Source organism: Dipodomys merriami, unplaced genomic scaffold (genome assembly GCF_024711535.1).
Source record: "Dipodomys merriami isolate MVZ:Mamm:240054 unplaced genomic scaffold, mDipMer1.0.p SCAF_137, whole genome shotgun sequence".
Classification (NCBI taxonomy): domain Eukaryota; kingdom Metazoa; phylum Chordata; class Mammalia; order Rodentia; family Heteromyidae; genus Dipodomys; species Dipodomys merriami.
The window spans coordinates 1,644,607-1,658,733 of record NW_027202682.1 but is presented as its reverse complement, the minus strand read 5'-3'; the positions used below and the strand labels follow the sequence as shown (position 1 = coordinate 1,658,733).

The following is a 14,127-nucleotide window of genomic DNA, read 5'->3' as shown; positions in this document are numbered from 1 at the left end:
CAGCAGCCAGGGCTCGGGGACGGCCTTTGCCAGACACTGCAGTACCCTCAGCCGCGCAGACGCTGGCAGTTGTGGAAGTACACTGGCAGGTCAGGGGAGAGCTCAGGTTCCACTGGCAGTTGGGCCATGAAGTCATAAGGTTCTGGTGAGGAAAGGAAGGTTCCAGAATAACCCTGCTGCCAGGTTGTACCCACCTCCCTTGGGATTCTCTGAGGAGGCCAGGTGTGAGGACAGGAATCGCGCGCCTCACTGCTTCGAGGCCCTTGCCCCCCCTGCTGACCCGCTCCCGACCCCCAGCGCCCCAGCCATCCTACCAGCCCCCCAGGGGCCCGACTCCCCACCCGGCCTCCCCTGCCGCTTCCCCCGGCCCAGCCCTTATCCTCTCCAGAGGCCCCCAGCCTTCTGCCTGACTTCGCTCCTGCCTCCGGCCACTCCCCGCCTGCCTCGGCCTGGTCTCTAAGGACAGCCACAGGCACTGGGCCCCAGGCCAGGCCTGCAGGTAGGGGCTTCTGGTGGTAACGTCAGACGAGCCGGGATGGACAGGGTCCATGGGACAACTCTGCTTCTGGACCCCCACAGACAGCTAGCAGATGGGAGCCCTGTCTTGTTCCTGCTGGCCACCTGTGCGTTCTCAGGGCCCTAGACTTTGCTGAGCCAAACCCCTGCCCAGCCCAGGCCAGACTAAGAGAAGACACCCAGAGGTTGGGGTGTGACCCTTGCAGTTTGGTTCCCGTTACAGCGATCGGGCGTACCCCGAGAGCCCGCTCCTGAGAGCTTACAGAGCTGGCTGGCAGCATGCTGTCGGGGATGTCGCCCCCGACACAGCCGAGCACTGTGGCGCTGGAGGACCTGGAGCTGCTCCTGGCAGAAGCCCTGACCAGCCCCGAGCCCTTGAGCCTGCAAGAGACTCCGGAGAGGTACGAGCGCAGCCACGGGGCACCCAGCTCCTCCACCCCCAAGCCGGAAGCTTCCAACTACAAAGGGCAGCTGGAGCAGTGGTGAGCTGCCTGCGGGGCTGAGGCGGGCCGAGTGGGACTCCCTGCCCCCACCCCCGCCCCAGGACGGACACAGCTGAGCCCGCCCACTCTGGCCAGCGTGGCGGACCTGCAGGCCGACGTGGCCTGCCTGCGAGGACACAAAGAGCGCTGCGAACATGTCACGCTGGGCCTGCTTCGGGAGCTGCTGCAGGTGCGCACACGCCTGCATCTGCAGACCTCAGCGGTGCAGCAGCTGCAGCAGAAGGCACAGCAGATGGCCCTGGCCCCGGAGAAGGAGGCGCTGGAGGTGAGCCTGGGGCAGTAGCCACAGCCCCCTGCCCTCCACAGTGCACGGCTGTCCAACCACAACGCATGGCCCCTTCCCTGGGCACGGGGACAGCTTCTCCCTGGACCCTGAGTCCAGCTGGGTCATTGATGCCAGGGTGCACAGCACCCCAGGCCTTTAACACTGCCCCCCAGCACACACTTCCTTGTGCTGCAGGAACTCGGGAGGCAACAAGCCAGCCTGCTCAGCTCCATGCCCTCTTCTTTGCAGTCCCCTGGGTCCCAGAAGGAGAACCAGATGCAGGTCCTGGAGAAAAGGTACCCCCCCCTCCTCTAGAGGTATGGGCTTAGTGGGAAGTGGGGGCCACGAGCCCTGGGGTGCCCAGTCAGCTGTCTTCCTGCACGTGGCCCACCTTCTGCCCTGGGTCTTCCCCAGGCTGCCCTGGGAGGCAGCGGGGAGGCTAGCCGGGGAGGCTGTGCCACCTGCCCTGAGCCTGGCAGAGGTGACTCCTTCTGTGCCAGGCTGGTGGAGGTCCGGGAAGCCTTGATGCAGATCCAGAGGACTCAGGCTCTGCAGAACTCGGAGAGGAAGGGTGTGGAGCAGGAGATGAACCTCAGGTGAGCCGGGCCTCCCCACGCTGGCCCTGAGCCACCCGCCTGGTGTACGTGTCTGGGCATGGCTGATCTAGCCACGGATGGAGTCCTACCCCGCTGCTCAGCACCCCCAGAGCATGCCCATCATCAGTACTGCGCTTGTGGGGCCGTCTGTGGAGCCACAAGGCTTGTCCCGTCCTCAGTCTGCTTGGCATTGCCATGTGTTACCCAAGTGGTTTGTGTTTCCCAGCCCGTCTGCTTCCCTGGGGCTGGTATGAGTCTCCACCGTCCCTAGACTAACGCAGCTCACGGACTTGCTGAGGCAAGAGGAACAGAGCCGAGAAGTGGCCTGTGACGCCCTGCAGAAGAGTCAGAAGGACACCAGCCAGAAGGTGGACCGCGAGGTGGCCAAGCTGCAGGTACCATGAGGGGGGGGCCGCTGCCGGGGGGCCGCTGCCGTGGCCGCCTCCCTCTCCCAGTTCAAGCCGCTCCAACCAGGTCAGAAAAAGGGATATCTGCTCTCTGAGCCCCTTCCACAGCCATGTTTGGCCTCAGCCTTTCCCTCCGGGTGGGTGATAAGTTCTGAGCCACCAGCTCCCTCCCACTGGTGATCCCGAGGAGGGGCCTGCTGTACGGCGTGGGGCAGGGGACAGGGCCCACACATCTGCAGCCCAGCTCCTCACGGGGCCAGGCCAGGAACTCCCAGCCGCTCCCACATAGTTCTGCTGCCCAGAGCTGGTGGTGTCCGCTCACTGCCCACTGGGAAATCAACATATGGGCTCTCCTAAGAGGGCAGGGGTGTGGAGCTGAAGTTCCTGATGTGCTGGGTGTAGGCCCTGCCTGCTTTTTCTCTGAGCACAGGGGTGTGGAAGGGCTCTCTAGGACCAGGGGTCAGCACATGATGACACAGTGACTGTTTTTGTAAATAAAGTTTTATTGGCACAGAGCCATGAACATTTAGAAATTATTTACCTTGGGGCTGTAGTGGTAAAAATGGGAGGTAAAGGCTTTAAGAGAGACCTTTGAAAACCTGAAGCATTTGTAGTCTGGCTGCTGACCCTGCTCAAAGGCACTCCAATATTTTTATGGGCAGGAATGTCAGCAGGTGCTCAGATGGAGGGAGAGCCCATTTGCTCATGGCCCACACTCAGCACCTGGCTGTGGAAAAGAGGTCTGGAGAGAGAGAGTTTATGTTATGGAGACGTAAAGAATATGGAATGGACACAGAAGATACGGGATGGAGGCCCCCAAGCTTGTAGACCCTCTGGGGGCCCCAGAGGTGGAGGCTGTCATGCTCCAAGGAAGTTCTGTCTGTGGGCCATCTCTGACCCGCTTCCCTGCCTGAGGCCAAAGCTCACCATGTGAATTGTGGCCATCCCGCAGCCTTCCGAGGGCATCTGGAGGCTGATACACGCCCAGGATCTCTAGACCTCAGGGTGTCCTGACCTTCAGGCCCTTCCTGACTCCCAAGCTGGGTCCTCTGGGGAGTGGGGACTGTGGCCGCTGCCCCCCGCCCTTCTTGACCTGAATGTGGTGGGCCTAGCGCCACTGGGCCCAGGAACGTTGGGGGGCCAGGCAGGCTGTCCCGCGGGGAGGCTGCAGGTGACCATGTGCCTGCCTCCCCAGGTCCTGGTGACCAAGCGTGGGGAGGAGATGAGCCTCCGCTTCCTCAAGAGGGAGGCAAAGCTGTGCGGCTTTCTGCAGAAGAGTTTCCTGACCCTGGAGCAGGTGGGGACTGGGCTGGACGCCGGGAGGGGTCCCGGCTGGGATGGCCCCTTGCTGCCCACCTGGCAGGGGCACAGGCTCGTTCTCTGTCCCTGCAGAGAATGAAGACTTTGGAGACCATGAGGCTGAAGGCGGAGAACAGCTTGCGAGAAGAGCTAGAGGTCCGCTGGCAGAAGCTTCTGGAATTGACTAAGGAGCACATGAAGACCGTGCGGGCTCAGCGTCAGGTAGGCCCGAGCTGACAGCTGGGCGGACAGGTGCTGGAACTCAGAGCCATCTTTTTTTTTTTTTTTCGGTCGGTTGTGGGGCTTGAACTCTGGGCCTGGGCGCTGTCCCTCAGCTCTTCAGCTCAAGGCAAGCGCTCTACCGCATGAGCCACAGCGCCACTTCTGGTTTTCTGGTGGTTTATTGGAGATCAGAGTCTCACGGACTTTCCTGCCCTGGCTGGCTTTGAACCGTGATCCTCAGATCTCAGCCTCCTGAGTAGCTGGGATGACAGGCGTGAACCACAGGCACCCAGCTATCAGGGCCATCTTTGTCGCAGGAGGAAGAAGGCCACTTGCTGGGCCAGTGCCAGGGCCTGGACGCAGCCGTGGTCCAACTCACCACATTTGTGCGGCAGAATCAGCTGTCACTGAGCCGTGTCCTGCTGGCTGAGCAGAAGGCCCGGTGGGTGTGGCCTGCAGGGCCACCCAGGCCCGTCTGCAGGGGCTTGCTGGGGCTTTCCAAGGCTCAGCCCTGCTGCCTGCCCCTCTCTCCCCCCAGCTCACCCGCTGGCCATATGGGTGCAGATTGGTGGGTCTGTGGCACAAACCCTTCCCTGTCCATCCTGTCCCTCCCTCTTTGGAGAGTGCAGCCCCCCCCCCCCCATTGGTGGCAGCACCTGTGTCTACGCCCCACCCTCTAGTCTGTGGGATCTCATGGGAGGCTCCGGAGCTGGTGGCTGGGCCCCTCCTCCCCGGTGGGACTGGGGTCAAGCCTCGGCTGAGGGACACTCTTGGTGACAGGGAGGCCATGGTGAGCTTGGAGGAGAGCCAGGCTGGGGAGCTGGCGTCCTACATTCAGGAGAATCTGGAGGCTGTGCAGCTAGCTGGTAAGCTGGCCCAGCAGGAGACGCAGAGTGCACTGGAGCTGGTAAGGGGCCAGCAGAGACTTCCGTAAAGCCAGACGCGGGCACCGGGCCGGGACCTCCTCCACCCCTTCCCTCCCCCTACAGCTCCAAGAGAAGAGCCAGGCGCTGGAGGGCCTGGTGGCCGACATGGCCCGGCAACTGAAGGACCTGAGTGATCACTGCCTGGCCTTGAGCTGGAGGCTGGACCTGCAGGAGCAGACATTGGGCATGAAGCTATCCCAGGTGAGCTCTCCAGACAGATGGGCCCAGGGCGGAGGCCTGACCCGCGCTGGCCTCCCCTGGCCGGCACTGTCACAGGCAGTGGCCCCTGGCTAGTTGCCCAGGACCCACTGCTGACGCTGCAGCGCCTGGCGCCACAGCTGTGGCTTTCCACCATCCTGGGGGTGGGCCGCCGGCTGGGGAGGCAGCTCCAGCTCCTGGCATCCTGGCATTGTTCTCTGTACTGGTACTAGGGCTCGAACTCAACCTTGAACCCTCACTCGCTTTTCCAGCTGAGTGGCACGCTACCTCTTGAGCCACGTTCCAGCTTTCTCCTGGCTAACTGGAGATGAGAATTTCTGGGAATCATTTCCTTAGACTGCCTCCAAATTGTAACTCTCAGATCTCGGTTTCCTGAGCAGCTGGGGTGATAGGCGTGAGCCACTGGTGCCTCTGGCCGTTCACTCCTTAAGGTGTGCCATTCAGTGACTCGTTGATCCACAGAGCTGTGCATCTAGTCAGTGCTGGAACTTTCCCATAATCCCAGATGGAAGCCCCCTGGCCCAATGCCGCCCTCCCTGGCCCCTCAGCGGCTGGACGAGATGAGCTTCCTTCCTGTCTCTGAGCGGCCTGCTGTGGAGAGGAGACTTCTCGCAGAGGAGTCATGCAGTGTCCCCGGCTTCTCTCCCTGAGCCTGTCTTGGTGGCACGGGTCTGCCGTGCTCCTCCGGCTGGCCCTGCGGCCCTTCTGCGCACACGTGGAGTCAGAACAGCTCCAGCCTCGGACCCTGGCAAAGGGGTTGGGTCCTTCTCAGCCGGGCTACCCTGCCTGGAGGGGCCTGGGGCTTCCTTCTTCCTTGGCCTTGCTGGCTTGTCCGTTTGTGTCTGGCCAGGCTGCCCCAGGCTGTCCCAGGGTATAGGTCTGTGCACAAGTGTGCTGGCAGTCACAGGTGGACTTGGGCTCTGGTCTCCCCTTCCCTCCCCCCTCCCGTCCACGCGTCTGTCCAGCCACACGCTCTGGACTCCAGCTTTGACCTCACATCTGGATCCTAGGCGAAGACGGAGTGGGAATGTGCAGAGAGGAAGTCTCAGGAGGACCTGGCCCTGGGGCTGAAGGAAGCGGTAGCGCAGCTGCGGGCCGTGCAGGAGCAGGTGGACGACTTCTCCCAGAAGGTGGGTGCCATCTCCCTTCTCCCCGTGTCTGCCCCAGGCTGGGTCTGGAGGCGCCCTGAGTCTCGCCCACTCTGCGTTTCAGATAGAAGGCGTCTCGGAGGAGTGTGCCTTCCGCAAGAGTGATGCCGACCTGAAGGTCTCCGTGGAGAGCAAGGCCAGGTGGGAGCCCAGTGCACCGGCTCTTCCGTCCACACGCCTCCCTGCCCCTCCCCACCCCCGCCGCCCCCACCTCTGCCACAGACCCCCTGGAGAGCGGCAGGGCCGAGCCCCTCAAGCTCCTTAAGCCTGTGATGGCCAGAGGAATCCCCGCCCCGCCCACGCCGTCCTCTGGCTGCCCCCAGGGTGCCCCACAGCCAGCCCCCGCCCCCACAGAAAGGCCGCGATGGGCCTCGTGCGGCAGGAGCTGGCCTCGCTGCAGTCATCCATGCAGCTGCTCAAGGAGGACCACCCCGGGCGGAAGATCGCTGAGATCCAGGGCAACCTGGCCACGGTACCCCTCAGCCTGGTCGGCCTGGGCGGGGCCCCTGGGCACCGCGGGCTGCTCAGGAACAGGCTCTGTTCAGTTTCAGAAGCAAGTGCTAAAGCTGGAGGATAGCATCCAAGCTAACAAGACCATCCAGAACCTGAAGTTTAATACAGAGACCAAGCTGGTGAGCACCCCCCAGTCCCTCGGTCCCTCGGGTCCCAGCCCGGCCCGAGTCCTGCCAACTCCACGGCCTGCTGTCCACCTGGAGGCCGCCCAGCACCGCTGCCCCCCGCGGGAGACGACTCCCCTCCCCCCGCTCGCTGCCCGTGTGTCCTCCTCCCTCCCCGCCCCCCGCGGCTCTGGGAGCACTCGCACCCTGTGCCCGCAGCGCGAGGAGGAGCTGGCAAGCCTGCGGGAGACGGTGCTGCTCCTGTGGAGTGGGGCGGGGCCCTGGCCGCTGACGCTGGGCAGCAAGCGCATGCTGATGTCCCTGGTGAGGCAGCGGTTCTTCGTCAAGGACGTGGCGCCCAGCGAGCTGGTCTCTGTGAACCGCTGGGGCGTGTACCAGGCTCTGAGGTGGGCAGCAGGGCGCCCGGCGTCCCGGGATGGCGGCCGCCCCGCACCAGGCGGGCGGGGCTGCATGAGCCGTGTCTGCACGCAGGTGGCTGCAGTGGAAGGCTGTCTTCATGAACCTGCTGGCCCAGCGCAGGCCAGGTGCCATCTCCCGCCAAAAGCCTGTGTCCCAGCTGCCGTCTCTGTCCCCTTCCCAGAAATAAAAGCACAGTGCTTGTCCCCGTCAGAGCCAGTCCCCTGACGCCTCTGGGACAGCCTCCCACGGGCTCTGCGGCTGACAGGGAGTCCCTGGACCGTCCCCCGGGACCTTCCTGCCCTGCCCAGCATCGGGGCCCCACGCCCCAGGGGGCCAGGGCTCCGGCAGGTGTGCACAGAGGCGCCCAGTCCCGCACCTGGCAGGGCAGGCGGGTGCTATGGGTCTCGACTTAGGCCCATCTGGGGTGTCTCCAGCTCTGCGTAGCACCCCTCCCCCTTCCAGCCCAGGGAAGCGGCTTCTCCCCACGGGTCTGGGGAGGGGCTGGGCCTGTGCGCAGCCCTGGCGTGCCAGGCCGGCCCTGCCGAGGGAGGGGTGCCTCCCCAGCAGGTCTCCCCGCCCGCCCTGGAAGCCGCGGTTCCCACCCGAGTCCCCGCTCCCGTGGGGAGCTGTGGAGATGGCTGCGCACAGTGGGAGCTGTGGGGGTCAGTGTCAGGTGGGCTGGATGTGCGCATTCCCGCTCTCCCCCGGCTCCCAGAGGGGGTGGGGGAATGGGCACCCTGGGAAGGGCCCCTCCTCTGCTAGGCCTCAGCCAGCTGAGCCGCGTCCAGAGCCCGGGCGCCCTGGCTGTGCAGCTCCTGCTCAGCCTCCACTGACCAGCTGGCCAGCAGGTCACTGAAGTCCGGTGTGCCGGGGTGGAGCAGGCCCAGGGGGTTGGGCTCTGGCTCCTTCCAGAAGGAGGGGGGCAGCCTCCTCTGGGTCATGGGGGTGATGTGGCCATACTTGCGCTCCAGTCTCAGCCTGCGGCCGGAGTTCTGCCGCAGCCCATAGTCAAAGAGCTCGGCCAGGGGCCCCAGTGGCGAGGCCCCCCCGCTGCCGAGGCCCGGCCGGTGTGCCTGCCCCTCAGACGTCTCGGGGGGACAGAGCCCCGGCTCCGCGGCCTCCTCCTGCTCCAGAGGCCCGGCCTGGGCCAGGCGCGCCAGGTCCGCGTAGTAGAGCTCCCGGGCGGAGTGGCTGGCGGGCGGGCTGTGCACGGACGTGTCGCGGGCGTCTGGGTCCTGCCCCCCACCCTTCCGGCCGAAGTACCTCTGGATGTCACCGCTGATGAGTTCCGAGAAGCGCAGCAGCTGCAGCGGCGTCTCAGGGCTGCCGGGACCCTGGGGGGCCACCCCTGAGCTCGGGGGGGGCTGGCAGCAGGCCTGTGCCCCCTCCACCTGCAGATCCTCCTCCTCCTCCTCCTCCTCCTCCTCCTCCTCCTCCTCCTCCTCCTCCTCCTCCTCCTCCTCTTCCTCCTTCTCTTCCTCCTCCTCCTCCTCCTCAGAAGTTTCTGGGGGTTCCAGGTCCAAGGACAGGAAGGGTTGGTGGGATGGCGGCAGCAGCCGGAAGTCACAGAGAGGCCGTATCACGCCCGCGGCCATCTCCTCCCGACCTGAGCTGCCTGGGCGTCTGGGCGGTGGGCACTGCTGGGAGGTGGAGAGGGACGGGTTATGGCAGGCCTGGCCGTGCCCTGTGCACTCGATGCCCCTAAGAAGGCCACCCCAGCTGGGTGCTGGTGGCTCACGCCTGTAATCCTAGCTACTCAGGAGGCTGAGATCTGAGGATCGAGGTTCAAAGCCAGCCCGGGCAGGAGAGACCGTGAGACTCCTATCTCCAATAAACCACCAGAAAAACCGGAAGTGGCGCTGTAGCTCAAGTGGTAGAGCGCTCACCTTGATCTGAAGAGCTGAGGGACAGCGCCCAGGCCCAGAGTTCAAGCCCCACGGCCGACAAAAAAAAAAAAAAAAGAAGGCCACCCGCCCCCCGCTCCCTGGAGCCCCTGCCCTGCGGAGCTTAGGGAGACATGGCTCAGCAGCAAAGAGGTGGGCAGACCGGTGGGCACACGGCCGGCCCCCGTGTGCCAGGCTGGGGGGCAGGACAGGGCTGCCCACTGGTGCAGTGCCTGCCTGGGGTCGGGGGCTCCCCTCAGGGCCCAGGGAGCAAGATGCCCGTCGGAGCCCTCAAACCACCGAGAACCGTGCAGGAGGGAGAGGTCCCGGGGCCCCCTGCCCAGAGCTGAGGCGGGGGGGGCGTCTACCCCCGGCCCAGGGCTGCCTGGGTGGGCGGAGGGTGCTCCCTGCCCCTCCAACAAGCTCCAGGGCTTGGGGAGCTCTGTTCCTAGCTGAGTCTGGTCTTGAACTCGCTCCCTTCTTCCCCCACCTTCTGAGTGCTGGGGTCACGGGTACACACCACACCCAGCTAGGCTCTGGTGTTACCCAACATCTGACCTCCCGGGGAGGCGAGGACTCCAGAGCAGCCCAACCCGCACCTCTCGCTCAGTCGGGGGGATCCCAAGGTAGGACCCCAGCGTGAACAGAGAGCCAGGGGCCTCTGTGCAGACCCAGGAAGGCCCAGTGGAAGCAGTTGGGCCTGGAGCTTGATGGGGGGGGGTCGCTGGGAAAGTGGCCAGCAGGACAAATGCCACCACGTCCCTCCCCAGGCTGGAGCTGAGTGGGTCCCCCCAAAAGCAGAAAGGCAGGGAGCAGGCACTCAGAGTAGCCTCTCTGAGAGACCTGTGGTGTAGGGTGCGCTTGTGCAGGTCTCCTGGGGTCTGGCTGACCCAGGCAGGCCCCTCCTGGGGCCTGAGGCTCTGGCATGGAGTGTGGGTGAGCTTGGAGCCGCCCCTGCCTGCTCCCGCCTGGCCCGGCCACTCCGAGGTCCTCTCCTGCTGGGTTCCCTTGGTGTAGGACCTTTCTGGGAACCCTAGCACTGGCCGTCAGGATGGTCACTCCTGGAGCAGGGCCTCCCAAGGGAGAGGTCCAGCAAGACCCAGCGGGTGCAGAGACCCCGCCCCGCCAGGCAGCTGCCCCCCAGCCCTCCCCACAGCCTCGCCCAGCTCCTACCTGATGGGGGCTGCAGCTCCTGCGCACGGGCCCGCCTCTACCTGGGCGCAAGCATTTATAGCCGGGCTCCGGGGCTGCCTGGGGCCGGCAAATATTTGGTGACGGCATTGTCCTCGCAGACTGGGCAAATAGAGCCCGTTTGCTTTAGCGCCCGGCAACCGGGGCCCCGCGATGGGGACAGTGCCTGCAGACCGGCCGGGCCCCGGCCTGCCGGGGGACCGTGGAGTGTTTGCCTGGCCCCAGCTGGCCCACACCTTGGGCCCGAGGACTCTTATCTCTGCTGCTGATTGGGCCTGGTCCAGGCCTTGCCAAATAGGCGGAAAATTAAATTTCATGCTATTTTGAGTTCTGGAGTGCACCTCTCCAGAAGACATCCTGTCCGCACAGCACGGGCTGTAAACAGAGCCGCCAGGGCGCTGGGCGGGGGGCGGGGGGGGGGGACGGAGCTGCCTGGACCCTGACCAGAGGGACAGAGTGTGGGAAGGGGCCGTGTCCAGGCCCAGGGCACGGAGCTTGTGTAGGTAGTGCCTGGAACCCCTGCTCACCCCCCTCGGCCCTTGGGGACGGCCGTGGTCATCTTTGCCAGCCCAGGCAGGGCTGCTGCCCCACCCAGCTGCCACCTGGCTCTTCCAGAGCCACGGGTGTGGGCAGCCGGCCTGGTTAACCCAGGGCTGAGGTGGCCCCTCCTCCCTGGCGTCCGGCCCGCCTCAGTGGACTTCCCGGGGTCCTGCCACGTGGGGCCGTGTGAGGATCCGGGATGGTCACAGGCAGGGACTGCAGGCGGCAGAGATATGCACGCCCTCACTCTGGAGGGTCCCCAGGGTTTGAGGATCTGGTCCTGCTCTCCCATGCCGGTGGCCATTGGCCACCCACGGTTCTTGGACTTGTGACCGTATGTCCCTGTCCCCACACTGTCCTTGTGTGTCAGCATCCCCGGTCCTCAAAGGATGCCTGCTGGGCGGGGGTGTGGGGGGCACAACAAATCCACCCACCCCAGCCCCACCACTTGTGTCTGGAGTGACCCTGGGTCTACGCAAGCTCAGCTCCGTGGCTCTCAGCATTCTGCACTGGGTCCAGCCGTCCCGGCATGCCGTGACACCCTCCCGGGCCTGGGCCCCATTTCTGCCTCCACGGCTCCCAACCTCTGGCTCAGGCGTGTGGACGCCAGACTGGGGCTCGAGCTGTGAATCGTACAGGGGCTGCTTTGACTCCTGAATCCAAAGGGACTTGCCCTGTCCTGGCCGTGGGCAGCCTAGCCTCAGCCTCAGCGTCCTCGGCTCTGGCCTGGTGCATCAGGACGCCCAGGACTGGGCTCCAGACATCTGTTCTGCAAGTGAGGACACACACAGGTCTTACCTCCTGTAGGCTCAGAGGCCTTCAGGCCTTGGGGCCTGGATGCCCCCTTCCCTACCTGCCAGGACCCCAGAAATGGTCCCTAGAGTGGAGGAGGCCACAGCAATGCCTGGCTGGAGGCACAGTGCCCCCTGCTGTTTGGTGTAGGAAAGGGCAGAAGACGAAGGTAGAGTCCACGCTGGCAGCCCTCCAGAGGTGCAGAGGTGCGGCGGCGCTGTGGCACACCTCGCCTCTGCGGGGAGAAGGGGGGGCACCCAGGGCCTCAGGAGGGGCCTGAAGGACCTGTGTGTCCCACCCTGACCAGAGTCAGGACAGGCAGGGGCTGAGGCTGGGGTCACAGCCATCTGCTTGTGAGGCCCAGCCCTGGGTGGTGGGGAGCCCGGGCTGAGGTGAGTGGCTGGGACACAGCCCTGCCCTCAAGCAGGTCCCTCCTGCCTTAGAAACCTCCGGAGGGGCTCCCGGCAGAGGGCAGGGCCCGCATGCTACGCCACAGCTATGGACTCCTGGTTTCCAGGCGTCTGGATGTCGGCACAGGACCCCTGAATACAGACATAGGCACGGGAGATTAGAGACGGAGCTCGAAGATGCTGCACTGTGTCTTTGAAGGTGAAGAAGCCATAAGCCAAGGGATGCTGGGGCTTCCAAAAAGCCAACTGACCTGCCAACACCTGAATTCCAGGCCTTTGTGTCATCTTAGATCATGACCTCCAGAGCCGAGTGTCATTTAAGCCACTCAGCTGTGGCCATCCGTTTCAGCACAAGGGAAAAGTCATAGCTGGAGGCTTGGCTGGAGGTGGAGCTGGGCAGACAGGTCAGGTCTCGTGAAGGGCTGGGAAATACGGAGCAGGAGATGGAGGGTGCCTATGCATGTGTCCCTGGAAAGCCTAAAGCGGGAATCACTCCTGCCAGCAAGGGCATGGGTGGACATACCCCCTGGGACTGCTCCCCCATCCCGGCTTTGACCCTACCCCCTACTCCTGCAATGACCAAAGGCCTCTTGTGCTTGCTGGAAGCTGTCCCTTCCCCCGACTGCCAGACCCATTGTTTGTCCTGCAGAATCGTGGTGGTGGTTCCTGCCTGAAAAGAGATGAGAGAGGAAAAACCCAGCCTGGGATGGAAAATTCTAGAGTAGGGAAGGAACCAGAGTGGCTGTGTGCCTGGGAAGCGAGCCTGGTCAGAGCTGAAGGAGGCAGTGGGGAGGGTCCACCTCCAGGGTGAGCTGAGGGGCACTGATGGGGACGGCCCCGAGCAATTTCCAAAGCCTGCCTGGGGCCTCGTGCAGGGGTGGGCGACGCGGCCCCTTGTCTGAGTTTTAAGCTCAGGAACACCAGGCGTCCACCAGGTTGTTTCTGTTTTTCTGTTGTTTTTATTTGGTCCGTCGTGGGGCCTGAACTCTGGGCCTGGGCGCTGTCCCTCAGCTCTTCAGCTCAAGGCTAGCGCTCTACCACTTGAGCCACAGCGCCACTTCCAGCTTTTTTTCTTTTTGCTTATGTGGTGCTGAGGAATCGAACCCAGGGCCTCAGGCATGCAAGGCAAGCGCTCTACCACTGAGCCACCTTCCCAGCCCCTTTCTCTGGGTTTTGTTTCTGGTGAGGTTAGGTAGGGACAGCGACTGGAGAGGGACAATGGCTTGGCAAAGATGCGCACTCATGGAGTCAATGCCTGCTCGTGTCTACCAGGGTTGGGTCGGGGGCCAGGGTCTGCCGCGTGGTGTCCCTGAGCCCCCAGCACCCATCTGGGCTCCCGGCTGGGGCTCAAGCATCTATCCCAGCATCTGCTCCCAGCCGGTCTCCCACCTCAGGCTGGGGCGCTCGGAGCGCTGCCCACCGCCCGCCAGCCTCCAGCTCTCAGGCCCTGAAGGATGGCTCTGCGGCCCTGCTCCCCCCCCCATATTGATCTTCCTGGGGAAAATCAATAGCTCCAATATGTCAGCTCTCAAGTGGCATGACAATAAATTACCCTGCCATTAAGCACACAGGGCGCGGCCTCCCCACCCCATTAGCGGGACATTAGGCCTCCCGTGAAATTTCTGTGTGTGCTTTGCGATAATGAGCGCTCAGGTGTTGGTCTATGTCCGGGGGAGGGGCGCGGGCGGGGGGCGGGCAGGGCCTCCCAGCCGGGGATCTGCTTCAGGGGAGGGTGTGCGGGACGCAGGGTGACGGCATGGGCTTGCTCGGGTGCGTGGCCGGCGGGTCGCGGGGCCCGCGGGCCCCCCACGGCCGGGCGACCGCAGACGGCGGAGGTTCGGTCCAGAGCCCAGGCCCGGGGGGGGCTGCCTGGCCACGCCCGCCCGCGCCACCGCGCGTGGTCTCAGGGCCGCCCTGTCGTCCCGGCACGTGTGGCCCCTCCGGGCCGGGCGGGCTGGCCGTCGGAGGCCGGGGTCCCGCGGCTGTCCGGGGGTCCGTCCCCGGCGCCGGCAGGTCGGGCTCAGGCCGCCGTCATTTGGCGCGGGTCACTTAGGGTGGTGTTTGGTAGGAAGCGTCGTCCTCTAACCACAAACACCGGCCACCGCCACCACGAAGGCCCGCGGTGGCCGCCGTCCACGCTCCGTCCCTCCAGCCACCCCCCCCCCCCCCCCGC

The 14,127-nt window shown here is 64.7% G+C and overlaps 2 protein-coding genes across 2 annotated transcripts; one reads left to right on the top strand and one right to left on the bottom strand.

Moving 5' to 3' along the window:
- The first annotated feature begins 197 nt into the window (after positions 1-197).
- LOC138825309 (coiled-coil domain-containing protein 154-like) lies at positions 198-7,385 on the top strand. The gene is made up of 17 exons (XM_070019709.1): positions 198-499; positions 740-998; positions 1,095-1,284; positions 1,534-1,580; positions 1,785-1,880; positions 2,152-2,275; positions 3,483-3,584; positions 3,680-3,808; positions 4,126-4,250; positions 4,589-4,715; positions 4,798-4,935; positions 5,964-6,083; positions 6,166-6,242; positions 6,456-6,573; positions 6,647-6,733; positions 6,938-7,125; positions 7,211-7,385. The coding sequence occupies exons 2-17, from the start codon at positions 796-798 to the stop codon at positions 7,323-7,325; spliced, it is 1,986 nt and encodes a 661-aa protein (XP_069875810.1). The 5' UTR covers positions 198-499; positions 740-795; the 3' UTR covers positions 7,326-7,385.
- A 511-nt stretch (positions 7,386-7,896) lies between these two features.
- On the bottom strand, positions 7,897-10,356 carry LOC138825308 (protein PERCC1-like). Its single transcript, XM_070019708.1, has 2 exons — positions 10,195-10,356; positions 7,897-8,778 (listed from the first exon to the last, which is right to left on the bottom strand). The coding sequence occupies exons 1-2, from the start codon at positions 10,300-10,302 to the stop codon at positions 7,897-7,899; spliced, it is 990 nt and encodes a 329-aa protein (XP_069875809.1). The 5' UTR covers positions 10,303-10,356.
- Positions 10,357-14,127: the final 3,771 nt, after the last annotated feature.

What these genes read in the sequence shown, in the direction of transcription:
- LOC138825309 (XM_070019709.1), top strand. Translation starts at nt 796, where the DNA reads ATGCTGTCGGGGATGTCGCCCCCGACACAGCCGAGCACTGTGGCGCTG. An exon ending in AAAGGGCAGCTGGAGCAGTG is followed by an intron (nt 999 to 1,094) that starts GTGAGCTGCCTG and finishes CACTCTGGCCAG; the next exon opens with CGTGGCGGACCTGCAGGCCG. An exon ending in CGGAGAAGGAGGCGCTGGAG is followed by an intron (nt 1,285 to 1,533) that starts GTGAGCCTGGGG and finishes TCTTCTTTGCAG; the next exon opens with TCCCCTGGGTCCCAGAAGGA.
- LOC138825308 (XM_070019708.1), bottom strand. Translation starts at nt 10,302, where the DNA reads ATGCCGTCACCAAATATTTGCCGGCCCCAGGCAGCCCCGGAGCCCGGC. An exon ending in GGAGCTGCAGCCCCCATCAG is followed by an intron (nt 8,779 to 10,194) that starts GTAGGAGCTGGG and finishes TCCACCTCCCAG; the next exon opens with CAGTGCCCACCGCCCAGACG.